The sequence below is a fragment of the Hydra vulgaris genome, chromosome 05 (genome assembly GCF_038396675.1).
Source record: "Hydra vulgaris chromosome 05, alternate assembly HydraT2T_AEP".
NCBI classification, from domain to species: Eukaryota; Metazoa; Cnidaria; class Hydrozoa; order Anthoathecata; family Hydridae; genus Hydra; species Hydra vulgaris.
Window position 1 is genome coordinate 42027453 of NC_088924.1, and position 27969 is coordinate 42055421.

At 28.0% G+C, this 27969-nt stretch overlaps 2 protein-coding genes across 3 annotated transcripts in view; one reads left to right on the forward strand and one right to left on the reverse strand.

Moving 5' to 3' along the window:
* Window positions 1-19563, forward strand: part of LOC100198482 (atrial natriuretic peptide receptor 1) — a 67200-nt gene extending 47637 nt beyond the window's left edge. For both annotated transcript variants that reach the window (XM_065798239.1, XM_065798240.1), the window contains exons 7-20: window positions 132-234; window positions 1161-1250; window positions 3267-3449; window positions 3785-3856; window positions 3940-4111; window positions 4232-4378; window positions 4563-4737; window positions 5264-5404; window positions 6067-6190; window positions 6373-6441; window positions 17428-17602; window positions 18846-18944; window positions 19022-19113; window positions 19239-19563. In XM_065798239.1, coding sequence (XP_065654311.1) covers window positions 132-234; window positions 1161-1250; window positions 3267-3449; window positions 3785-3856; window positions 3940-4111; window positions 4232-4378; window positions 4563-4737; window positions 5264-5404; window positions 6067-6190; window positions 6373-6441; window positions 17428-17602; window positions 18846-18944; window positions 19022-19113; window positions 19239-19346 — 1750 coding nt within the window. In that variant the 3' untranslated portion in view covers window positions 19347-19563. The remainder of the gene's footprint in view (window positions 1-131; window positions 235-1160; window positions 1251-3266; window positions 3450-3784; window positions 3857-3939; window positions 4112-4231; window positions 4379-4562; window positions 4738-5263; window positions 5405-6066; window positions 6191-6372; window positions 6442-17427; window positions 17603-18845; window positions 18945-19021; window positions 19114-19238) is intronic.
* A 4666-nt stretch (window positions 19564-24229) lies between these two features.
* LOC136080877 (uncharacterized) lies at window positions 24230-26729 on the reverse strand. Its single transcript, XM_065798242.1, has 2 exons — window positions 26575-26729; window positions 24230-26093 (listed from the first exon to the last, which is right to left on the reverse strand). The coding sequence occupies exons 1-2, from the start codon at window positions 26709-26711 to the stop codon at window positions 25112-25114; spliced, it is 1119 nt and encodes a 372-aa protein (XP_065654314.1). The 5' UTR covers window positions 26712-26729; the 3' UTR covers window positions 24230-25111.
* Window positions 26730-27969: the final 1240 nt, after the last annotated feature.

Below are 27969 nucleotides of genomic sequence, written 5' to 3' on the forward strand. Positions count from 1 at the left end.
TTAATAATCATTATTTTAACTTGATTATTATTAAAGTTGTATTATTATTGTATTTACATTTATATAATTAATATTTTTATACAAATTACACTCCACAATATTTAAAAAAACAATGCTATTAACATTTTTAGAAGAAAAGCATTTGAAAGTGCTTTGATGGCTCAGCAATGGAAAGTTAAATTCAGTGACATCATCTTTGATGGGCGAGTCTCAAAGTCTACTAGCAAAAATGCTGTGAGTTGATTTTCGCTTGATGGATTTAAAACTAAATCTTAGACTAATAAATCTAATGTTAAAAATTATAAACTATATTATATATATAAAATTTAAATTAATACGAGAAGTAAATTTTAATTGTTTATATGGTCAATAAAATGTTTCAAAACTAAAAATCTATTACATAAACTTTATTTTTATTTCTATACAATTATTAAATCAAAGCTATGGTTGCTCCTTATTTACTTTTGACACTAACTTTAACTCAGATAAAACTCAATTTTTTCAGCCATTATTGCAGCAGTCTAGGTCTTGCTATTTTATTAATTATTTTATACTCAATGAGTATTCTACCCTTTGTCTTCTAGGATTAACTTTTACTTCCGATATTTCTTGGAAACCATATATTAACCATTGCATCTGCTAAGGTTGCATCTCTTTATTGTGCTTGCCACTTTCTTACTCCAGATTCTATTCTTTATCTCTATAAATCTCAACTCCGTCCTTGTATGGAATACTGTTGTCATATCTGGAGCAGATCTTGAGGAATATCAAATGATATCCTTTTTCTTATAAATGAGGTGCAAAAATGCATTGTAGACATAGTTAAATTTGCTTTTGCAACCAATCTTTAACCATTGTCACATTGTCATACTGTTGCTTCTCTTTCTCTTTTTTATATATGCTATTATGGGCACTGCGCTAAAGAGCTAGTGTCTCTTGTAAACTAACTTTTTTTCTCAAACATCAGTTGTTTGGAATTCACTCCCTTTATTTTGTTTTCCTGATTTATATAACATGCAATCTTTTAAGTCATCTGTTAATCGTTATCTTGCTTTATAAACTTCATCTTTTCTCATCTAGTAACTGCCATATCTAATCGTGGTTGGTTGCATTCTTGTTGGAAGTGATGATGTTAAAAAAATAATTGTTTTTTGATTTAGGTTATGTCACAAGGAAGTAATCAATCTTTAGCAAGTGTTGGTGGTATGGAGGCTCATAATCAGATTTTTACTAAAGTAGGAATATTACAGGTATAATGAAAACCTTCTCTATTATTCTATATATTACTATATATACATATAAACATACAAATATATATATATATATATATATATATATATATATATATATATATGTATGTATGTATGTATGTATGTATGTATGTATGTATGTATGTATGTATGTATGTATGTATGTATGTATGTATGTATGTATGTATGTATGTATGTATGTATGCATGTATGCATGTATGTATGTGTGTATGTATAAATACATACATACATAAACGGAAGGAGGTACTTTTTATAATTTTTTCATAACAACACATTATAATTTTGTTGCCTTTAGACTTAAATACTGTTTGAAAACAACTAGGCATTGAGTCAACTACATTAGTAAGAACAAACATGGAACTATTTTCCCAAAAGTTCTGAAAGCATATTGAATTAATCATTTTTATTAATTGGTTTTTGGCCGTTTAATTGACAATTAAGATGTTCCAAAATATGCTTTATAGAATTTAATCTAGGCTTTATGAATGTCAATCTAAAAGTTGAATTCAAAAATCAAAAATGAGTTAAAATTCCATTTTATTTGACAGCACTTTTGCGAGGATCTTGTTTTGATTGTCATAGCAAAATTCTAACTTTTTGTTTTGTAGTCCAAAGCTTGTTTTGTTTACAAAATTTTCGAGTGCATTACAACTCTAACATCTCTTGAGTTAATTGTTGATTTAGCCATAAATCTCAGAAGTCTTAAAAGTCATCAAACACATCATCATCAGCTCAGAAATAAGAAAGCTTCTTCTATACATCACGTATTATCAAATTTTTCTTTTCTCACAAAAATTTCCCATTAATAAGTTGTCAACAATTGTCTCCAGTAATTTAATTTTGTAAATATGTAAATATAATATGTATAACTATATAAGTTGTACATGTTATATATAAGTTGTACATGTTATATATAAGTTGTACATATTATATATAAGTTGTACATATTATATTTCGGTATTTAAAATTTGAAATCAAAAATCAAAATATCATATATCATATTTGGCTCACACACATTCAGCAATGCTAACCCAAATGCTGACCTAAAATTATCTGAGGTTGGCAATTTTTTCCGGACTTAGTTTTAATGTTGTTATGGTGAAATCTTTATGTTGAAAATTTTGTGCCTAACTGATTCATACTACTTTTGTGCCTGATTATTAAAGTGTTGACAGAGAATTAAACCAAAGAGTTAATTAAATATTTTGTTCCTTTTAAGTTTTGTTTTATATTAAATTCAAAATTTGATAAAAGAAACTTTTTGTTTTCTTTCTACTTCCAGTGTGATCAAAGACTGGAAGTAAAAAAAACAACCCTAAAGGTTGTAGTGTAATTTTTTTTTTTTTTGCAGTTCATGTATGTAATAAAGGAGGTAGAAAGATAACATTTTATATTTTCTTTCTACCTCCAGTGTGACCACAGACTACTTTATTACTATTCATTCTCATTATTAGATTTCAAACCAAATAACTAAATAATATGATTACTTTAATTATAAATCTGCTTAATTTTAGCTTTAACACCTTTTTTGTTGATTTAATTATAATTTATTTTAGTATTTAAAAAACAATCGTTAATATTCTTTTGTTTTGAAACAGTTTTCAAAGTAATTTTTTTTTAATTTTTTATAAAATGATTAACCAACATTATTTCTGCTCACTGAAATATGATGCTGACAAAAAAAAATTTATTTGTAATTACAAAAGCAAAAATTAAATAAACACTAAAACTATACAAAAGTAAATAAACTTTATAATAGAATTAATACTAGAAAATAATATTATAATTTTTTTTATTAATTGATTATTATATTAATAAACAATTTAAGAAATCCTTTTCAGATTTAATTGTATTTATTTTTAAATTTAAAACATAAGAAGTTGAGAGTATATTGAAAATTTTTTAAAAACTATTTTATAAATTTACTTTATTACAATATGCTTATATATTTATAAATCTATTTATGTATTTAATAAATATAATAAATATTTTCAGGGAAATTACGTTGCCATCAAACAACTTCGTAAGACTTCAATTTTGCTTAATAGAGAGCTACTTCTCGAATTAAAGGAAGTGTCAGAGCTTCAGCATCAAAATGTGAATTCATTTATTGGAGCTTGTGTTTCCAACCCTAATATTTGTTTAATTACGCATTATTGCAACAAAGGAAGTTTACAGGTAAATCAAAGTAGTAATTTTTAGTTGGTAAAATTTGGTAGTAGTGTAGTGGTAGAGCACTCGCCTCATAAGTGAGAAGTTCCCAGTTCAATCCCTACTATGTACCTGGTAGTACTGTGTTCATCTTGTTTCTCCGTGCAGCGACCTTGTTTGTCAAGGTTTGTGTTTGGGAGTTATTGAATTGAGAGAGGGTTGTAACTGTAGTGGCCTTCATGGCCTTGGGATGATGGATTGAAATAGAAAAAAAAACTTTTTTATTTTAAATATTATTTCTTTTTAAAGTTTTATTTTAAATATTATTTCTGTTTTAAAAAAATCTTTGATTTTTTTAATAGGATGTTTTGTTTAATGAAGATCTGAAGTTTGATTGGATGTTTCAAATTTCTATTGCATCAGATATTGCAAGAGTGTGTTTTTTTTTCCTTTTATGCTTTCATTTATTGTTTTAAGCGCAATTAAGAAAAGTGAAACCTTACTTGTTTTTAATTAGGGAATGCATTATTTGCATCACAATACTTCCATGGGTGTCCATGGTAACTTAAAGTCAACAAACTGTGTAATTGATAGTCGCTGGGTTTGTAAAATAACAGATTTTGGCTTGTTTAAGTTTAAAGAAGGTCAAGCAGTTGACCTTGATTGGAGTGAGGTGCAGATTTATAATAGTATGTAAAACAGAAAAACTTTTTTTTTTAGTTTTTTTATTTCTAGAAATAGTTTGCTATCTCTTTATAAATATCATTGTTGACCATCTTTATATATATATATATTTTTTTTCTAAAAAGACTTACTTTGGACAGCACCAGAACACATTCAAAACCCAGATTCAGCATACTCAGGCCCAGGAGATGTCTTTAGCTATGGTATTATCTTACAAGAAATAATTACGCGAGGGTACCCTTATTGTATGTATGAATCACTTACCTCAAAAGGTAAGGTTGGTTTTTTTAGTTATTGGTTTATAAAAGTTTTGTTGCATAAAAAATAAAACAATGTTGTGTGGTGTAAAACTATTTTTTTATTGGGCGTAGAAATGTTTGTATGCCACATAAAAAGGTGTAACAATATTTTATGTAACAATATTTTGTGGTGTGAAATACTGTAACAATTTTTTAGAAATTGTTATGCGTGTTAAGAAAAGAACAAATCCAGTGTTTCGTCCCTTGGTTTCTGAGTCACTTGGGAATCATGAATATCACAATTTAATGAATTTATGTTGGGATGATGATCCTCTTATTCGACCAAAATTTGATGAAATTAATAAAATACTTAGAAAGCTCAATGGAGGAAAGTAGGTATTTAATTGCATTTAGAAGTTGCAAAACTTCAACAAACAAAAACAAAAAAACAGTATAAGACTAAGAAGCATAATAGTAAGAAGACTGGGCAATAGTTAGTTAGGTCAGAGCCACTTATCATTGCTCACAAAACTTTAAATATTTTAAAACATACTAAGGAGAGTTTTGGAGAAAACTCTTCTTTTTTTTTACAAAATATTTCTTTTAAAAAATATTTTTAAAATTTTAAAACATGAAATAATTAAAAATAATTTTAAAACAACAAACAAAATTTAAAATTAAAAAAAAAAAAAAGAAAATATTTGCAAGAGGTAAATATTGGTAGTTTAGGAAATTATTTATATAGTTATCTTGTTCAGTTTTTTGTTAAAAACAAGCAATTGTTATTGTAAAATAAACAAAAAACATTTTAAAAAAAGATTTTGACATTTTTAAATTAAAAGATAAAATAAAACAAACAATAAAATAAAACATCTTTTTACTTTTTCAATTTTTATTTTACAAAAATATTTTTTTTAGAAATATCAATATTGTGGACAATATGATAAAAATGATGGAAAAATATACAGACCATTTAGAAGAGCTTGTTGCAGATCGTACAAAGCAATTAGAGGATGAAAAAGCTAAAACGGATGAGCTGCTTTATAGAATGTTACCAAGGTAATAAGCTTGTTCTAAAAGAAGAAAAAACTAGGGCTGTATTTATTATTATGTAAAATATCTATCTTATAGTTTTCAAATATTAATGTAATAAACATCAACAATAGTCTTTATCTTGATATTCTACCTCATGTTAATATTTAACCTCCTGTTGTTGTTTAACCTCCTGATGATATTTTACCTCCTGTTGATGTTTTGACACATGGTCATATTAATCTTGATATTTTGTGGTGACTTAGTATCTGTTATTTTGCAAGGTTTTTAATACTTTACAATATTAATTTATGTCAGTTAATGTATGTGCACTCCCCTGCATTTTCTCCTTATTTATATCAATCAATATAAATCAAAAAGTTAAAAGATCAAAGAAATAAAATGAAAAAAAAAACTGTTACTGTTAAAAAACAGTTACTGCCAAAAAAAAAAAAAAAGAATAATTAAAACAAACACTTTTTGAACTTCCTAGTAAATAGAAATGTAGTAAAAAAAATTTGTTTCTTAATTTGTTTTTATGGTTTTACCACAAAAATAAATCCAATTATTTTTTTAATTATTAAAATAAATTCAATTAAAATAATTATAGTATACTATTAAAATGTAATAATAACTACAATAATATGTATTGGTTAATATAAAATTATATGAAAAATTAAATATTACAGGACTGTAGCAGAACAATTAAAACGAGGAGAATTAGTTGAAGCAGAATCATTTGCTATGGTTACTATATTCTTTAGTGATATTGTTGGTTTTACAAAACTTGCATCAGAAAGCACTCCTTTACAGGTTTCTTTTTTTTTTATTTCATTTTATTTATGTTATCTGTTTCTTATATTGTAGGAGGTATCTTAGTTACTGTTTTCTTTCATTATTTTATCATTTATTTTTTTTACATTTTATTATTTTTTTTTTTGTTGCTTTTTAATTTTTGTTTAAACAAAAAAATTAATTTTATTCAATTTTTGCAGGTTGTTGACTTGTTGAATGATTTATACACTTGTTTTGATACCATCTGTGATCAGTATGATGTTTACAAGGTATTATGTGTGTGTCTTTATATATATATACATATATGTATATATATATAACATATATATATATATATATATAAATATACATATATGTATATATATATATATATGTATATATATATATATATATATATATATATATATATATATATATATATATATATATATATATATATATATATGTATATATATATATATGAAACTTTTAGTAGTAAAAATCATGTAGTTATTTTTTTAATCTCGTCAAAAAATCAATTATATATGTATATATATATATATATATATATATTTATACTCATAAATCCGTTAATTGTTTATGAAATCTTGAGAAAAGTTTAGTATAGTACTTTTTTGGGCCAAAGAATTGGATTCTGAGGTTAAATTTTCTGTGTGTTCACTCTGACCCAGAGAATGGGGCAACAGTGGGGCAGGGGAGGGATGCTAAGAGTCATGCTCTTACTTTTTTTTAAATTTTTCAAATAAACTATAAAATATTAATTAAAAAATAAAATTATTTAAAAAAAATTTGTCTTCCACTGCCCCTTGCCACATATAACAAAGAGCTCCGTGATGCTTGTGACCAGCAAGCTAATAGCTGGCTAGGTTGCTTAAGGGTCAACTTGATTCTTGTTTGTGGTATAATTAATATATGGGTAATTTCTGGCTAATATAATTTTTGAAAAAAGAGATCATATCCGATTCAAAATGAAATATATTTAAGTTCATAACAATTTAATATTAATAACAAATATACACACATTTAAGTCTTATTGATTTTATTTAGTCACAGAAAACATTCTTGAGTTATCATTTTTTCCTTACTAAATACGTTGTTCATGTCTACTTTACACTCTCTTGTGGCATGTCCTAATTTTCTTCATGTTCCACATTGCAAAAGTCTTTTTTTACTGGCAATCATTGGATATGTTCTTATCATCAGTCTACAGTAAATGTCATGTGTATTTATTTGCAAAGACATCTGTCTCGCTTTACAACTTGTTCCTGATTTATAAGCCCTGATGAATTTATTCCAACTTTCGCCTGACTGCTCAGAGTACTTTGCAATAGGTGATCCACCTGTAATCATAAACAGTTCCCAGGCATGTGCGCACATTTGATGCAAGCTGGGGCTATCATAGTCCATGGAAATGTCTGTTTATGGAATACCATCAATTCATAACCAACTTTTTTAACTTTATTAGAATCTGCTTTTTTGCTAACATCAACATGCTGATTAATGCTAAGGAGTATATTGAACTTAAACAACAAAGCCGAGAAGCTATCTTGGTCTTCTGTTTTTAGAATTACAGAACTGATTGACTTACTTTCTTTTGGACTAAAAAAATGATTTGCTATTGGTCCATTGTTAGTGTTACCACCACTTAAAGTAGAAAAATGATAGAGTATTCCTGTTTTTTCATGTACATTTTGAATAACTTTTCTTTTTGCTGTTTTCAGAGCACTTTTTACCTTTATGTCTTGCTCAGACCATGTATGGGTTTGTTGGCCCACAATTTATTATAACAACTGCAGACAGTGGTCAAGTGCACGTAGCTTTTAATGAAGAATGGAAAAAATTTTACATCTTATTCAACAATAATTTCATGGAACTGCCCATGTCTTTCAGCATCTTTGTAAGAGATTTGGCCATTTTCTAGTCTTCTCCAAATATTGAGCACATCATTATAATTTTTATCTATGGTGAGCCCATGTAGTATACATACCAGGTCATCATCACTTCTAGATCAGTTGCCATTGTGACAATAAGCTCCGGAATCACCTACCAATAATTCTACTATTTTGCCATTAACTGTATTTATATGTTTTTACAAATATTTGTAAACCATTTCCTGAAAGAATTGGCTGAGTTTCATTTTTTGGCAGTTAACTCAGAGTTAGTTTAAAATACTCCTTTACACTCTCCCTAGTTTCTTTTGCTTTTACTAGAGTAACATACCTGGCAAAATTAATAGAGTCAAGGGTTGGAATAGTTCAGATTACTTGATTTTTTGAATCTTTAATTTTAAGGAGACACTGAAATGAACATAGATAACTTGTTCCCTTTAAGTCTGCATCTTGAGGATCAGAAAACTGATGACAATAGTGATTTCTAGAACCTTAAAGTCCAAATTTACCCTCTACAAGTATAGAATGATTTTCAGCACAAAACCCGGATATATCAAGCAGAGACTAAGCGGTGTCTTTGATAACACTGTTCACAGGGGATGAAGTTTGCTTGTCATCACTGCTCAATTCCTTAGGTAGCAAAGTACATCTAAAGGTATCTATATCATTCCTTGTTGGCAACTTTAGTTTTGGGAAAAGCTCAAGTCTCAGCTCCTGGGGAAATATATAAAATTTAAATGTACAATTATAAAAACAATTAATTGTAATAGTATTTGATTGCATATTTTACCTGATATTTATTTATAGATAGGTCCAAGTTGTAGATTAAAGCAGTTGCTTCCTGAACTGATATTGTTGGATATATTTTACTCCTTCCTCCTTCCCTCATCCTTTTTCACATCTTAGAACAACTTCATTAAGTATTCTGACTTATTATATTACATTAACTTCGTATAGTATTCTGACTTTTATTAAGTATTCTGACTTATCTACTCCCTGTTCACTTGCATGTTTGTTCACGATGTCCACAAAATCATCCAGAATTTTGTTGTAGGTACATTTTTCAGTTCGATCCTTGAATTAAATGATAATGTATTATGAAAAGTAAAAATATAGCTATGGGGTGTCCCAAATAACACGGTGCTTAAGAAATTCAAATAAATTTTTACCCTAGTCTTTTTGATTTCTGTCCTCTTTTAGATTGTGGAGCTCCCTCTTCTTCTATATCACCCCTGGATGATGATGCTACTGCAGGTAGTTTTCCAGGCAGTTTTATCCCAACTTCTTTTTTCCATTTGTCTTTCAATTTGCTTTAAAATTTTCTTGAAGTTTTCTTTTTCATTTTTTTAAGTTAGATTATATCTCACTTTGATTGTTTTTAAAATTAGCTTTGGTTTTTCCAATGAACCTAATTTGATGTTCAAGGTTAGTAAAATTTCTTCTAATTCTCCTTTCTTTATCAATAACATTTTTTCACATTTTACCATGGTATTCCTCAATTGTCTGTGAAAGTAGATTTTCATAATTGCAAAACCTTGAATATCAAAATGTACGAACAATTAAAATTTAATTTACTCAGTTTCCAGGGGTAACCGTTACCAGGGATAACTAAAGTGTGGAATTTTTACACATAAAAATAGAAAGTCTATATTGTATGAAACATTTGAGTTTATTTGCGGCCTTTTTTTTCCTGTTGTTCTGTTTTTAATCAAATAAATATACTTTCAATTTAGAATTTTTTAGGTCCAAACAAAACTGCACAAATTAAATGTTTAAATTTCAATTTTTCTTTTTCTTTATGTGGTTCGCAAATTAAATATTATTTACAGAGCAGGATAGAAAAAATTTTTTTAATTCATGGAGTATTTTTTAATGTATAGTATTTCAAAGTTATTGTTAAAAAACTTTTGGTACAAAAATAAGATAAGTATTTTGTGTCACTTTTTCAAAAATAAAGATAAATATTTTGTGTCACTCTTCAAACAGCTATAAAAACAAAATGGTTTGATGAATCAAATTTTTTTTGCACTGACCTACATATGTCCTACACAATATAAATTTACTATTTAAAGTAAAAAAATAAAAATCAAAAATGAATTATTTTGTGTCCTGGGCACACTGTGCAATAGTGAAACTATAAATAGTATCCTCAAATAATTATTTTGATTTTTAGCAGTACAAGCTTTTTTTCTTTGAAAATATGATTAAAAAGAATTGTATTAAAAACTAGATCATCAAATAAAATTATAATAAAATTTTTTTGTATATGAATAAAAAGCACAGTTAAAAGGATTTTGCTGAATGACAAGTCACACAAAATTGAATTCTGGTTGATGAAATTAACTTAATGTAATTCTGTGAAAGTTTTCATCAAACCCTTCACAGAAAAAAGATTACATTCAAAAATGACTACTTGTTTTAACCAATTAAAGAGATGATTTTTTCAAGACTAGAGTGTATAGTTGTGTCATCAGCACTTTAAAGGTAAGTTCTTCACAGGAAAGAATGATTTAATAATTTTAAATCTTTCCCAGATACACTATATGAACTTATAAAGAAGACCAGAATGCCATGCATTATCAAAAACCTTTGGCCAAGAGCCTTTATCTTATTAGTTTTATTTAATAAAACTTCCTGTTATAATGGTTTACAAGTTAACAATGGTTAGAAGTTTATTATTTTAAAACTCGATGACCTTGCTGTCAATTGTAAGTATATTGGGGATAGTGAGTCAGAGCAATCTACATTTTTAAATGTTGTACAAATGCACTTTTCCAGGTAAAAAAGATTCAGTTGAGTTGTTTTTATACTTTAAAGACTATTAGAGTTCTAGAGAACACTTGTAAGATTGTGGAGATGTAGTAAGACCAGATAAATGTATGACAGTTAGAGCATTAGGCTGAAACTGGTTGAGCACCAACCTGGGCAGTGTCCTACATGGTCTTTATTATTGTCCATTTTTTACAATATACAAAAGTTGCAATGCAGAAATTTTAATTGGCTTGATAGGCCATTTCATGCCCTATATATACTCAAATTATGGAAACATTTCATTGCTTCCAGAACTTTCTAGAAATTTTTATTAAAATTGCTTATTAAAACAATTTAATGCAACATATTAATGGAGCATATGGTGCATTCCACAAAAACTATATGAAAATTGTGATTTTAAAAATCTTCTTTAGGTCGTTTATGCCGATGGATTATTAAAATTTTTGCTTTATAGGTCTTAAAAATGACATAAATATAAGTTTAAACTTTAGTTTTGAGGCAACTTCACACTACGAAAACTGCTCAAATTTCTTGTTTTCCAAAATCAAAAAAGTGCATTTAATAAGTTTTTTAGTGCCTAAAGCAAGCAGGTAAGGGGCCATTTATAAAGTACGTACGCAGTAAAACCACTGATTTAGGACCCCCTCCCCCCTTGTATGAATGTGTACACTTTCGAAGCCCCCCCTTTCGCGTATGTACACATTATTTCTTTTCAAAATAAATACCAACTTTTCCCCTTTCCCCAATGCATAAATATTTCAAAACATTAAAAATAAAAAAAAACATTTAGTTTATTTGACATTTCTCAGTACTAATTTAAATGTTAAAATGTTACTTAATGTACTTAAATGTTAAAATATTACAACATATTTTAACATTTTAAGAGAAATGAAAAAAACCAGTTTGCGTACAGTAATTTAAAAAAAAGAATCCAAAGCAAGTTTGCTTTTGTTTTTGTCTTTATGATTCTCATCTCACTACTTATTAAATTACTTCGCAAAAAATAAAAAAATATTATTTGGAATGGTTGTCACTCGATTTCTTTATTCTCTCCTCATTATTTATAAAAAATTAAAAAAAAATTGCGACTGAAGTCAGAAAAAAAACACAATACTGATTTGTTACACACGTGAAATTAAATGTTTAAAAAACAAAAAATAAATCAAGTTTATGAGAGATAGTCAAATCATGTATGTACTCACTGTCTTTAACACCGCCCTGTACGTATTAGCACGCTTTTGGGAAACCCCCCCCCCCCTCCCTCCCCTCTACCCCTTTCCCCATACCTGTGAAAGTACTAAATGTACTTTTAATTGACAAAAATGATTTTTAACCAAAAGTAAATAATTAATAAATTCTTACACTCTGCAAATTACTGACGAGAGTAGTGCAAAAAGAATTTTTTGTGCCATTTAGTTAGCTCATAATAGGTGCTACAAAAAACAAGAAAAAAATTTGGGTGGATATATTAGCCTCTAATTCATGTAAAAAAATATAAAACGTCACAGCGTGACTAAAATTTTCTCATTGTTTTTTAGTTTTTAGATCAACACTGCAACTCAGCTAATATAGATGAACTGAATTATTAACTTGGCATCAAATAAAAAGTTCAGACATTACTCTTACAAGTTTTATAGCTAAATTACATTTTTTTAATTAAATTTCAAACAGTTGCACCTTGAATTAACTAGTGGTAAATGTACGCTGTGACCAGACACATTTAGGTAATTATAAACCAGGTAAATGGGCTGTTTTTAGTAAGTTTATAACTTAGTAGAGAGGTATTAGACAAATATATAATTACATTTTCATAAAAATAGTTCTTGCATAGTAATCTTCAGATTTACGCCCATACTATATCAGTGTCAAATCGCGTCCATATTATATTGCTGTCATATATACAACGTTTTAAAGTTTTTCTGTAATTTTATCTGAAGATTTAAGTTGTTTCACTAAATACTTGGCACTTGAATAGGGTCGCATTTGTATTTTCCCATTATTGTTTTGAATTAGGTGCACTGCAAATATTTCTGGTTTTGCTGGTGCTTTTGTAAATCACTCATCAATTTTAAATTTTTTTATTGTGTTTATAATATCTTTCATAGAAACAAAATAGATATTGAAATTAGTCTCATTTTTAACAGCTTTATGAAAAGTTATGGCATCTGTTATTATAAATTTTCTCTAAATTATTTTTTGTGTTGCTATTCTTTTAACAGTCCAACCAAAAGCATCTACCGGTCTTTTCCCATGTGAAGCAGCAAAAAAGTTCCAGAATAATTTTAAATCATGTTGTTCTTCCAACCAGCATATTGCTGATGCAATAAAACGATTTTTAAATTGATTACTCGGCCCGTTTGTCCCAACCTGTAGTATTTTAACACTTGATTCAATATGGTTAGATAATAAATTATGGTTAGATAACAAATACAAGAATAGATTCTTTTGAATGGATTAAATCATCTGAAACTATGACTGCTGATGAGTATGAATTTCGGTACCAAAATACAGCAGTAAACACAGTAACTTGCTTCTTGTGCTAATGTGCTGACTGCACTTCTTGCCACAAATTTTGAATCAAACTTGTGCAGGACTTCAAGGATAAGGATTATATTTTGATGTTGTTGACAACAACAAACGTTTCTTGACATTGAACTAGATAAAAGCACATGTGGTGGGCATAAACTTTGATTTTCCAACTGATTCTTCAGGATAATCACCTTTAAAAACAGCATAAGCTTCATTAACATTCATGTACAAATGATGTATTTGCACAGTTTCTTTCTTATTCTTTAATCTCAAGACAATGGTGTCTCTTTTACCGGGTGCTTGATGGGATATATCATCACGCTGGTAAAAACCAAGAACCAATTTTACAGTTAAAGTCTAATGCATTTTCAATAAATATTTTTTCTGGGCTAGGCATTTCATTCATTTTTTTAAAAGTTTTTGTACAACTTTAACCCTCTTTCTGGGTGGTTTTGGTAGTGCTGACTCGGCTCTATAACAGCTTTTCCAAAATTGCTTGCAAATTTGTAATGGGATGATGTAACAGCTACAGATTTTGATTCTGCTATTTTTTTTTTCTCTTTCTCTTTTGTTGCCTTTCTTTTTCTTGTTGAGCCTCCAATTTAGCAAGTCTTCTTTCTTTTCTCCTTTTTGATTCTTTTTCTTTAACTACTTTTTCACCCAATTTTTTTAACTGCCTTTCACGATATTTCTTTTAACGTTCAGCATGAATAAGAGGCATGTTAAACCCTTGAAAGATTAAAAAAAGCAACACAGTAGTTAAGGAGATGCACCTATTACATCTAAGGCTCAATGAAGTTACAACTAACTCTTAGAGAGGCTCTATGTATCCCAAAAAAGAGCCTCATGGATAGCTGAGCATTCATCCTCTAAATGTTGCCTATGCAAAACATACTTATATTTTGTAGTTTTTGTAGAAAACGTCAAAGAAAGTTTGCTGCACAATAATCTGGGTCATTAAAGTTGATAAAAACACATTTGTGGTTTCAGTTAAGCAGTATTAAATTTTGTTAAAAAATTGTTACGGCGTGACATAAAAAGATTCTAAAAATAGCTTGAACTAATTATTTTTTTAAACATGTTAGTAATTTTTTAAATGTACTAGATAAAGTTCTCATTGCGTTGGAATTTCGAAATCTTAAGTTTTACTGTTTGTCTTAGAAGTAAAACTATTGGTACCCTATTTGTCACAGCGTGATAATTTGAACGTTTAGTCAGGGTTGGCGTGAACATTTGATTAAAATAGGTGTGAACATTTGATTAAAATAAATGTTTTTCTGAATTCGTCTGGCAATAAGTATGTTTTTATCATAAGTAGCAATGATTAGTGCGGCTAAAAACCTGATTGCAATGAGTAAGACAGTTTTTTTTTTATAGGTTCAATCAAACTTTGGCGATTAAAAATAAATTAAATTATTGCAAAAACGCCTATTTTTACCTTCTGTTTCAGCCCATATAACTTTTTATGATAGCGGCATACTATAACAAGCTATATATTTTCTGAAAGAGGAGAAGTAGAGCTTTCTACTGATATATAGTATTATGTATATTGGTTTCAATTTTTGTGAGACGGTCGTGGAATTGCTCATCAGTAGGGTCAGTTGTATAAGAACTCGATTTTTACTTAAAAAGTTTTTTTTTTTTTAAATTTTTTATTAAAATGTAACGTTAGACTGTTTAAAACAAAACTTTGTAATTTTTTAAGGAAAAATTACTTCTAAATTTTATACTTAAAGATGCATAATAAGTTAAAATAATAATTAAGTAATTAAAATAATAATAATATAAATAATAATTTAATAAAATATAAATAATAATAATATAATTATCCACAGTGCTTTTTTTATAACTTTTAAAATAATAATGAACTACATTACTCACAGCGCTTTTATTTCTTCTTAATTTTATAAATTATATTTGCAAATATTAAATTTATTTTTAAAAATTTAAAATACCATGTTGTGAGTTTTATTTTTTAATGGATTATTAATCAAGTTGCTCAAGTAGTATGTAAGTAAAATTTTGTTTTATATAATATGGTAAGATGCAAAAAAAAAAAAAAAATGCAAAATGGAGGAAACATAATCCAAGAACAAAACAAAGCTCTTAATACAGTTTATTCAAAAACTTATAGAATTAAAATTTATAGAAGTTAAAATTTTACTCAATGAAAAGAAAAACAAGAAATAAGAAAAATAGCAAAAAGAAGTTTAGAGATAAGAAAAGAAATGAAAAAACTGAAAAAATTAAGACAACTCTTTTTTCTTATCCTTAAGTCAAAGGTTAGTTAATGAAAAGAGTTAAAAATGCTTTGATAGAATCGAAGCAACTGTAAAAGTTTACAAAGTGATATTATCCAAAACCATTTCATGCCCTTTAGTTGGCACAAAATTTTTATCCAATTGATGATATAAATTGAGCATCACCAAATAGATTAGACTTTGTTAAAGCTTGGGAGGATGGAGTTAAACAAAAGTTTTCTACTCACAAAAATGTGTTTCAAATTAGTTGTTTTTAAAGAGTCACATCCCGTATTTGATTATTTGTTGACAGACACGCATTAAAATTTCATATGTGAGATTTTCATTTGTGTTATTATTTTATTGAGTGCTTCATGAACCATTGTGAATATTGTATGGATCCACTAAATATTCAATCTTTAGAGCATAAAATTTAGAGTTTAAGTAACCAAGTAGCTTGGTAAAAAAAAACCTGAATCAAAAGGGACTCATACTAAGGTTTATTGCAATATTGAAAAAGTTTCTAAGCCAATAAGTGAATTATTATTTGAAATATATGAACTAGCTTCTGATTATTTGGATCATCAGCTGTATATCATTAATGTCAGTTACAGTCATTTGCAATTGCATCAGACCATCAGTAGCATTCAAAAGAAACCGCGATTCCTTTTATGAATGTCATTATAGAAAAACTGCTAGAAACCGTTTAAAAAGTTAAATTTTGGGGTGATAATGCCACATCTCAGTTCAAAAATAAGTATGTAATGGAGTCTTTATAAATGATACAAAAAGAAAGTTAATTGGGTTTTTTTTTTGTTGTTTGGTGTAGTTATTTCTGGTCAATGGGACAACACTTCATGATTTTTTGTCTCAAAGTCAAATTCAACAAACAGGTAACAAAACCAGGCGAGTTTGTAGATAGTAAACCATGCAAGTTTATAAATAAGTATTAAGCAAGTTAAATTTTAAAATTAAAGTTAAAGCAACACTATATTATTTTTTTAATTAGAATTTTAATTTCAAATAAAAAGTTAACACATTTTTTATATTGGCGCCCTCATGCAACTCTCTATAGTTTACTGAGCTAAATCCTTTTTTTTTAAAAAAAATTTGAAGAAAAATAATATTTACCAATTTTAATAATAATAATATCTTGTATCAAAGAAAAAAATAAAACTTGACTAAAGTAGCATATTTTTAAATAACTATGGTGATCTGCAGGAGAGCCAATTTTTTGACTTTGGCTCCAAAGCCCTGGTGCTATGAGTTTAAAGAATTACGCCAGTAAGATTAGTAAGTCATTATCTCCAGAATAAAATCTTTTGCAGAGGGAACTTCTATGTAGCTTATATGTACAACAAATGATCTACATAAATTTTTTAATTTATTTAAGTATTTTTTAAATGATATTTTTTAAGTCAAATGTTTATAGTAAAAAAATAGCAAATTTCAGTGTTATGTCGGTAATGGGCATATATTGTTTTACTTTAAGATAAATACAAGTATGTTTAAAAATTTTAAATATACATCAATATTACTCATATATATAAACACATTTTCACTTTTGTTACAATGATCTAATATAAATGGAAAGCATTTAAATTTAAGTACAAAATTTGCAAATGTTACATCAGTATCCATGGAATGCTCCATATTGCTACAACACACTAAAATAATTTACTTGACTAGTCTTAGTTTTAATTATTGTTGGTGTCATAGTAGATGTCATAGTTAATGTCATAGTAGATGTCATTATCGATGTCCATCTTTTCCAAATTGACAAAATTATATTATTTGTAGATCAAATTTATTTTTATCTTAATAGGTAGAAACAATAGGAGATGCTTATATGGTAGTTTCTGGGCTTCCCGAAACCAATGGAAATCGGCATGCTGGAGAGATTGCTCGGATGTCATTAGACCTTCTTAGCGCAACAACCCTTTTTAAAATACGTCACAAACCTGAGGCAAGACTTCAATTACGTATCGGAATTCACTCAGGTTAGTTAATGGTTTTAATATAGATTTGGTTTATTTTTTTAAAAAGTTTTTCATTTTTTGATTAATTTTCTATGTGTATTTTAATTAATAGTTTTGCAGACCAATGGGGTATAAAAAAAAACCCTCGTTGTTTTAGTTTGGCTTAGTATTTCAAGTTATTACTATGGTTATTCATTAGATTCTTACTTATATCATAATTCCCATACAAATTTCGGGAGAGGTGGCCTTACTTTTATAATAAAAAAAAGAATTTTTATGCTTTTATCTATCTTTGAAAGATTTTTCAGTAAGCCCAATGTAATAGTATCCCTTTTCTTGGTTTTATCTCAGGGATTTTCTATTGAGTGTAATTAATTGGTATATTCAGTAATTAATTGGTATATTCATAAGTATTAGGTAGTAGGGGTGTTCAAAACAATAAAATTTTCAAAACGCGGATTTCAAAAAGCCAAATTTGGAGCAAATATTAAAAAAATACAATTCCAAAAAAAAATTCCAAAAATATTTACATTTACCTTGTGCTTTTGAGGTTATCTTAATCTAGCAAAACATCATCACATCCACATCTAGTGTCAATATTAAAGTCATCAATATCTAGTATCATCAAAGTGTCAATATCTAGTTCACAAACAACTTTAAATAAAATGACACCAATTTTAACATTTTGGCAATAACTTTGCTCAGTTAGCTTTTCATCTTTAAACCATTAACAACAGTTTTTGTGTGGGCAAATCAAGCATAATATGTTAATAGGTAGACTAGGGGATCAGAACTTGACTCCACAAAATCATGTTCTTAAATAAAATTCTGATTATCACATAATAGTTAAATTGTTTTGATTATGATTACAAATAATACAATTATATTTATTAAATTATTATATATTTTTTATAATAATTGTTTTTGTCTCAATATATATAAATATTTTTAATTTTTCCAAACTGTTTATTTAATTGTTGTTTGAAAATTAATATTGATTTAATTGTAATATAATCTTATTAATTGTTGCAGTTAATTTATTATTTTTTTATCGTTAATATTAATTTATGATATTTACTTAAGATTAGTTGCAAACTATTTGTAAATGACCTCGATTGTACTGACTTTTACAGTTTTTGTATTCAACTTTTGCTTAGTTTCAAGACTGTTGCAAGGTTAGAGTTAACAACATGGCAACACTTAAAACTTAGTTAAAAAACAAATATTTACGCTTTAAATACTTATGTTCTGTAAATACTTATAGGTCCTGTTGTGGCAGGTGTTGTTGGTTTAAAAATGCCAAGATACTGTTTGTTTGGTGATACAGTGAACTATGCTTCACGTATGGAATCCAGTGGATTGGGTTAGTAAGTTTACAATAATATGTTATTTTTTTCTCGATAAAATATTTAATGTTTTTTTTTTTTTTTACATAATTAGCGTTACGCGTCCATGTAAGCCCAGAATGTTTACGCATTTTAAACGAGTTAGGGGGTTTTGATCTTATCGAAAGAGGACCAGTTGAAATGAAGGTTAGATGAGATTTGATTGTTAAATCTAGTATGTTTTTTTTTTGGTTATTTTTTAAAGATTTTTTTAAAGTTATTTTTAAAGATTTATTTTTTATTTTTGTTCAGTTAGTAAATATTCTTTTTAGGGTAAAGGTACTATTGTTACTTATTTTCTTGCCGGATACGAAGGGTTCAATAAAGTTCTACCTGATCTACGATTTGCGGCTAGCCTAGAAGAACACAATTTCAAATAAGTATTTGACAGACAAATTATGTTGCGTAACTTGTTGCGAAAAGAGAGAAATCTTTCTCGATAAATTAAAGAAATGCTTCCCAAAATTGCTGCAAATACTTTTTGTAAATTTACCTTAGGCGATATAAACAATTAATATGAAAAAAATACAACGTTGGATATATGTTAATATGTATATATTTATTTTTTATAGATTAAATAAATTGAATTTTTCTCAACACCTGTTATAATATTGTTAATAACATAATACATTAATAACTTTAAGTTGTTAAACACTAAAATAAAAGTCATGTCTCATTAAATTAATCATAAGAGATTTGATTTTAAAGTTCGAATTTTAATCTCAAATTGCTTTAAACTTATTTCTAATTTTTTTCTTTCTGTTTTATTTGAACTTATTTGAAAATAATTACTAAGGAAAGTGGGGAGGGTCAAATAATATAAATAAAAGGTTAATTGTTTGTTTCGGAGAGCTTTTATGTTATTCCAAACTTCTGATTTTGATAAAAAGTTAAACTGTTTTATGAAAAAAAATTTTCGGAACTGTGGTAAAACGTTGAAAAATGATCTAATTTATATACATATATATATATATATATATATATATATATATATATATATATATATATATATATATATATATATATATATATATATATATCGTCCCCTCAGTATTATCTTGTTCTATGTCGCTAAACTATGGTTTTGAAAAAAAGGCATTTGAATTTTCAAAAGCCCTAAAAATGTTCAAAATAAACTTTGCACCAAATTTTGTTATTATAAAATTGTCAAGGTCAATATATAATACCCTTATAAACCATTTTTAGAAAATTATTGTGTATTTAGTGTTTAAAAAAATGATTTTTGACTTTTGAGATAGAACAAATTACTGACAAACTTTATAAAATACAAAAATTGTATAATGTTCTAAGTCAATTTCTTTGGGTTTTTTTAATTATAGTTTGTCCAAACATGCACAAATGTCTTATTTGGTGAATGTTTTGAATGTATTTCTTACCAAGGCACAGTGGGCCAGAATGCACTTTTACTGGACAAAATTCATAACTAATTTAATATTAGAGCTATATTCACTAAAATTAGTATGAGTACTAATATGATGTCTGCGCTTTTTATGAAGGTAATATTTTTTTATTTCGTTGCTATGGATACCTTTATTTTGCTTAGCAACAACCTACTTTTGTTATCTGCAGATATTTTATAAGTGCTATATTCACTAAATTTGGCATGAGTACCAATATGAGATCACACTTCTTACAAAAGTGATAATTTTTTAAATTTAGTTGTTATGGATACTTATACTGCTTAGTTACCGGATACTTTCCTTAGTTACAAAGTGGTAAATTGATATTTGAATATCTTATCGGATTTTTGACCCACCTATATTGAATAAAAATTGAGTATTTAGGTAAATAATGTTTTAGGAATAATAAAAGCAAAAAATAGTGCAAGAAAACGTTATCAATTTTAAATTACATCAAAAAATTATAAAACAATAATATCGTTTGAAGATTGTTTAAGTAATTGTAAAACATCTGAATGAAATGCTTTATGATTTGTTTGGCGTGATGTTGATTTACGCAATGATGAAATAACAGGATCACTGGAAACTAGGAGTCTATTGATAAGATCAGTATTTGTTGCTTTTCTGGATGTTTTTCGGCTGAAATTTTCGCGATAAGATTTAAAGTCTTTATTTCTAGCCTCTTGAGCTTCCTCTGACATAAGTCCGATGGGTAATGTAAGGCTTTTAATTATGTCATGTCCATGTATCAATATTTGTGAACTGATTGAGCCATGTAATACCATGGATAAAGGGACACATATAGTCTAAAAGTGTCAAAACAATAATCCTTGAACTTTAGGCAGTCTATTTCATATCCTGAAGAGAGCGTTACCAAGATAATGTAAAATCTGAATATAAGGTTTTGGTCAATACCCAGAATTTCAGCTGTTTGTTCATATGCTGCAAAAGCACGCCTTGAGGTATTGCCATCATTACTTGTTCCAGAACCACCACTTTTAGGGAAATCAACAACAAGTCCCATTTTGTTCATAAAATCAGTCTGAATCTTTTGTTTAGCTACAGATGCCTTTTCTTTGTGTTCTTTAGATCTTGCTTGCCACTTTCTTATTTCTTTTTTATATGCAATGTGCAATAACATCTCAAAAAATCGAATCCATGCATGAAGACTGGAAAGACCATATTTGAACTCTCTGTTAGTATAATCTATATAAAGGATATCAAGACTATTCATATTTTTTGGAGAGACACCACACACTGAACAGCATTGGTATGAGTTATTTTTTTCAGATAATATTGTTTGAACCTTCCCATCAATCATTGTAAGTTCAATAATACAATTCACTTCAATAGAAGATCCGCAAACCTCTAATAAAATCATACCCAAGCTTTCTATCTCACTTTTAATGTACTGATCTTCTTCAATCACAGATTCCTTGGATTCCATTTTGTATGCAAATCTTATGGGTCTACAATAGGCTGTGGAGGACGACTTTTGATTTCTCCAAATAGGCACCTTTTCGTTGCTGTTGTTAAATCCAGTCAAATCCAATGGGACAAGACAAGTAATAAATAATGATTCTTCACGCTTTAAATCTCTGTTAATGTCGGGTTCTGATAAAACTTGTTTATAAATGCTTTGGCCAGTAGCACCATCAAAACCAGCCTTACACGTTAGTGTCATTGTTTTTATTGCTTTGTCGTTCAATATCAAGTGCCTTAGCACAGGTTCCTGAACTGCACAGATTCTTTGCAAAGTATGAGTCATTAAATCTTTTAAAGGAACTGAAGCTGAATAGTCCTCCACTGTTATGTTTGCAGGATAACATTTCAATTTTGCATCTCTGACATCATTGTAAGCGGGGTAGATGTTATATTCTTTCTCCAAGGCTCCGCTTCTAATCAATTGATAGGAAGCTTTTGTCAGACTTGCATCAATTATTAAAGCCAGTGCTTCGTCTGCTGAATATTTAGTTGCTTTATCTGTATTTGATATATTTAAAACATTCTTGGCAGCAATAACAACAGATTCATCTCTAAATTTTTTATTAGCAGCAAAAAATAATTCATTGGATGAATGAGATTCAATTAAACAAGATACACGCCGTTTTTTAGTTTTATTAGAACTATTATCAAATGCAACTGGTTTTCGACCACGTCTACTTGCAGTTGGTTCATTGTCTTTTTTTCTGACAATTAAATATTCATTAAGCCAGTTCAGAAACTTCTTTTCAAAATTTTTTACAGTATAGTTTGCAGATTTCCACTTTTTTTTATACAAGTAAACAAATCGTTGAACAGCATGTCTAAAATCAACGTCTTTAAAATCAGCAAATTTTGGCTGAATAAATTTTAATATATCTTCAGTAATATTTTGTTTTGAAATACTAAGATTGTTTTTTTGGAGAAAATTATGAATGTCTAAGTTTAACAAAACCATATCTAAATAATTATTGTAACAAGTATTTTGTATCGTCAAGTAAAATGTTATAATATATATGCCGCCTGGACTACTAATACTTGTTAGTAATTAAGTTACTACAAGTGTTAGTAATTAAAATTAAAAGTAATTAAATTACTGTCAGTGTTAGTAATTAAATTACTAACAACTACCGAAAATATGTTGTTGCTATGTTATGCAAAGTAAGGTATCCATAGTAACCAAAAAAAGTTAACCTCATAAGAATTCTGAATCTCATTTTAATACATACCCCCAATATTGTGTATTTAGCGCAAGTAAAATACTGTTAAAACAACGTTAATGTAAAAATGAGTTGTTGCTATGCAAAATTTAGTACCATAGCAACCAAGTTAAAACATACATAAAATCTGAACGGGGATTTAAGGGGACGAGCAATCAATTAAAACTCGATTGAAGCATCATATAGCTCAAATAAATATAAGACAACACATGGCAAATTGTGGTAATTATTAGTTATTGTGCGGCAAAAAATAAGTTTCTTAAGAAATTTTTTTTTTTAATCCGTGATTTTCAAAGTATAACTGAGATAACATGCTATGACAAATTTATTTCACACATTGGTTTTTCTTATCTCTAAATACTCTAGAATAACATGTACTAATTTTTTGTTTCAAAAACGTAGATGTAATTGAAATATAACACAACGTTGATGTCACCGTTAATTACTTATTTATAATTTTTTTATTTTTTTATTTTATCTCAATATTCAAATGCTTAGAGTCCTGGTAACTAAGGGATTTAATATAAATAAATTATCAATAGATTTCTCCTAATATATGTAGATACTAAAATTAAATAGGTTTTCAAGATTAGACAACTAAAATTTTTCCCATTTTGTCCACCTACTCGCCCACTGTGCAAGGACGGATACAAAGATGGGAGTATCCCCTTCCCCCCCCCCCCCTCATCTTAAGAATTATCAATCTTCAAAATATTATTGATAGAAATTTAAAAAAAAATAAAAATACAAAATATTATTTTGCAACATTTGAATTTTTGGCAAAAAAAAGTTAGTTATATACACATTTAATATATTTATTAGTAAACTAATTTATAAGCATTTTTTACGCTCTTCGCGTGCATCTTATTTTTGTTCAATATGACTTAGATGCTGAGCCCGTTCACAATCATTTAAAGTACCTACAGCACTTTTGATTTTAAAAAATTTACACTAATTACACCTATCTTTTTTTCTTTGCCGGAAAGAATTATTGAACTTAGTTAGAAAAATGATCAAATGAAACAGTGGTTTTAGCTGAAAAAATCATTTTTTTTTGGTCATATAACCCCCTCCCCCCTAGGACAATGACCTGGATCCACCCCTGTTTTAGACATTATTTGGTTGTGTTCAAGTAAAACATTTTTTTTTTCATGAAACAATTATATTAAGACATAAAAATAATTAAGAAAAGTACATGGGAGATGCACATGAATTACTAAACACAAAGAGTTGCCATATAATTTCTATCAATCTCAGGCATGTAGGGCATCATTTTTTTAATATCTTCATTCTTTTCTTTTGAAAGTAAGTGGCTTTTTTTGGTCTGAATTGACAGTTTTGGTGCAGTTATGGGATATGCTGTAGATTTCTTTTTTCTTAATGATTGGGCACCTGCAAAAACTGAGGTGAAGCCGTCTGCATGTTTTGTTTTAAATGAAACAGTAAAAGGATGATTGGAATAGTATTTTAATTGCTTTACTTGAGTAAAGGGCACTTTGGTAAAGTTATAGCTTTTAGCTCCAGCTTGAATATTTAAAAAATCAACATCTTTCATCTGCAGGATATTGAAAGGTTTCTGTCGCCTAACAGACTTTAGTATTCTGATCAGACCCAGTGGACTGTATACCTCAGTTTTTTTTAATTTTTGGTCAATGCTGCTATGAACCGCATTAACCTCTTGAACACAGCCATGTCTGCTTGCAGAAAAATTTTGAGTGATAGATTCAACATCAGGATGAGCATTTAAAAAATGCTTTATTGCCGTGCTCATAATACTGTTTCTATTTTGCGGAACGCAAGAATCTGACCATAAAATGAGGTTCTTAAGTTGTGGATGGATGGTAAGCACAGATTCTAAAATTCGTAGGATTGCAGATGCCAAATCATTTCCGGCTCTGCCAGATTGGCTTTCAGACCAGATACAACAATAAACATCTTTATCTAAAGAAAGATGTGCTGTCATGTTATAAACAGACAGCTTCCTAAGATAAAAGAAGTTGGATATCTCAGCCTTGGGAACTGTTAAAACATTTTGACTGACTGACTGTCAAAACATCCTGACTGTCTGTCTTTTTTGCGCTCTTCGCGTGCATCTTCTTTTTGTTCAATATGACTTAGATGCTGAGCCCGTTCACAATCACTTAAAATACCTTCAGCACTTTTGATTTTAAAAATTTCACACTTATCACACCTATCTTTTTTTCTTTGCTGGAAAGAAATATTGAACTCAGTTAAAAAAATTTCAGAGTATAAGTGCTTTTTAGCCGGTTGAAATCGTTTTTGCTGACAAAAGTCTTGGTAAAGCTCATACAGTCGACTAATAGACAATTCAGACTCAAAGTATTTTCTATTTGTATTAGCACGGCAATAGTGCGAGTCTATAACCGGAATACTATATATGTGTTTCCTAACGCCATCTCTGACCGCGTCAGGAATTTTCTTTTTTGTATGTTTACCTTGTTTTCTTGGGGTAGGCGTGTTTGTATCTGTTTGGAAATGTTTATAAAAATATGAAATTCTTTGTTGGCTTATGTCAAGAGTGTTTAAAAAGAAAGGTTTGCAAACTCTGATGGGAATCCCTGCCAGGTGAAAAAAGTAGGCAAATGAGTATTGCCGCCTCGATGAAATTGCAAGTGTTCGTTTAGTTTTTTTCACAATACGTGTTGTATTTTCACTATAAAAGTGTGCTTTGAGGTCATCATTGAGTCCCCAAAATTTGTTAAATAGTAACTCCGGTTGCTCTTGCGGAAAATAAATGTGGCATTTAAATTTACAGTTAGTACAGTCCTTCTCATTATTGATCTCTCTCTTTCTTCTTATCACTTTATTCCTGCTTTTATACTCCTGGCCAGCTTGACGCCTTTTTTTATTGACATTGCATTTCCAGCTATCTGGATTTCTGGTTCTTTTACGTCCAACTTTTTTTTTTGTCGAGAGTTGCTCTATTGGCACAACTATTTCTAAATCCGTATGTAGTAGCTTATTGTGGAAACTTGAATCGACACTGTAGAAATAAAAAGTATAAACTTTAGCTACATTTAAAAACAACATAATATTAAAAAAAAATCAAAAATTAATGACAATTGGAATTTCATAAGCATCGTAATTAGCAGGGTAATATAAGTTATTTTTTTACAGTTAGGAAATAAATAATATAAAGAATTTAGTCTTACTTAAAGACTTTGCACAATATATATATAGTTATTTAAAGGCACAATATATATAGTTATACATATAGTTATATATATATAGTTATACATATAGATTTATAGTTAGTTAACTACTAGTACTGTGTATGAGAGCTAGTCTTAAGTTATTTTAACCCTTTAATGCACGATATTTATATAATAGTTGATAATGCACGATATAATAGTTGACTATTTTATCGTTAAAAGAACATAAAATGGAATCCAATTATCGGAAAAATAAAATTTTCCTTTTTATTTTCAAATTTTAAAATTACCATAGTAATAGAAACTACTTACGAGTCGGTATTAAGTAATTCAAAGTCAACTGTTTCTTTTGTAACTAAACCAATAAACTTACTTGACGACATTTTGAAAATATCAAAATAAAAAGTCACGTGACTTGCGCTACAACATTGATTTGCAGATTTGGGCATTAGAACATTATAATACTAAAATGTTTAAAAAAAGTGAAATAGAATAAGATAAAACTAACAAAATACGTAAAATTGCAATTAGAACAAAGTCAAATTGAATAAATCTTGACGAAGCAGAGAAGGTAATAATTTATTGATAAGTGGAAATAATACATTATACTTTTTTAAACAATAAAAATTGGTTTTTGCAAAAAAAAAAAATTTGTAGATAGAACAAGATAATACTGAGGGGACGATATATATATATTTTTTTTTGCGATATAAATGTCGTTAAACAAAGCGATCTTTCATAAAAAAGCAAAAAACTATTGAAATAAATGTTCAATGTGCAACGCTTCAACTGCTGCGTCATCTATCGTTATAAACAAGTTTTAATTGAAAACGTAATACCATTACATCTTTAATAATCATCTAAATAAATTCCTAGCAATCTCCAGAAGAATCCAGAAACATAGTCAGACTTCTAGCTTTTACTGATTTTCATCTTAAAGATATTTATTATTTTATAAGCATTAGGTTTTTAACAGCACAATACACATTTACATATAGACCCACGCTACCCCACACAACAATGTTATTTATTTAAAAAAAAACTAAGCATCATTCCGTCTTTATTAATTATTGTTAACTGTATTAATTATTATTAATTGTAAATTAATTGTATCTTATAATCTAGTAGTATCTTTTCTTTTAGATAAGCATTCTTTTAGATAAGCATTTTATATGTGCTAGACCCTGTTTTTAATACACTTTTTTTCGAAGTTTACTGTTTTCGATAAAAATCTGTTTAAATGTACGCGCCATTTTGAATAAAAAATATATTTAATAATTGGCCTAATAAGCTGATAAATTCTGTTTTATCCGTCTATAATATACAGAAGAAAAAAAAAGTTTTCTAAAAAACTGATAACTGTTAATTAGACCCACATTAACCCTAGACCAACCACACCCTACCCTACCCTATACCAATAACAAAATATTAAAATAACAAAATATCAATGGAAGTTGAAAAAATGTAAGCATTCATTATCTTTATTTGGGTATGTTGAACAACTCCTACAAATTTAAAGTGAAATTTTTGAGCCAATTTTGTTGATGTTTCAAGTCATGCTTAGTATAGTTAAAAAGTTAGAAAGTTAAAAAGAGAGTTAAGAAATAAAAATTAAAAAAAGTTAAAAGAAAGTTGAGAAATAAAAATGCATACTTTGAAAAACATTCATTTATGTATTGTTTTTCAAAGTGTGCATTTTTTTTTTCA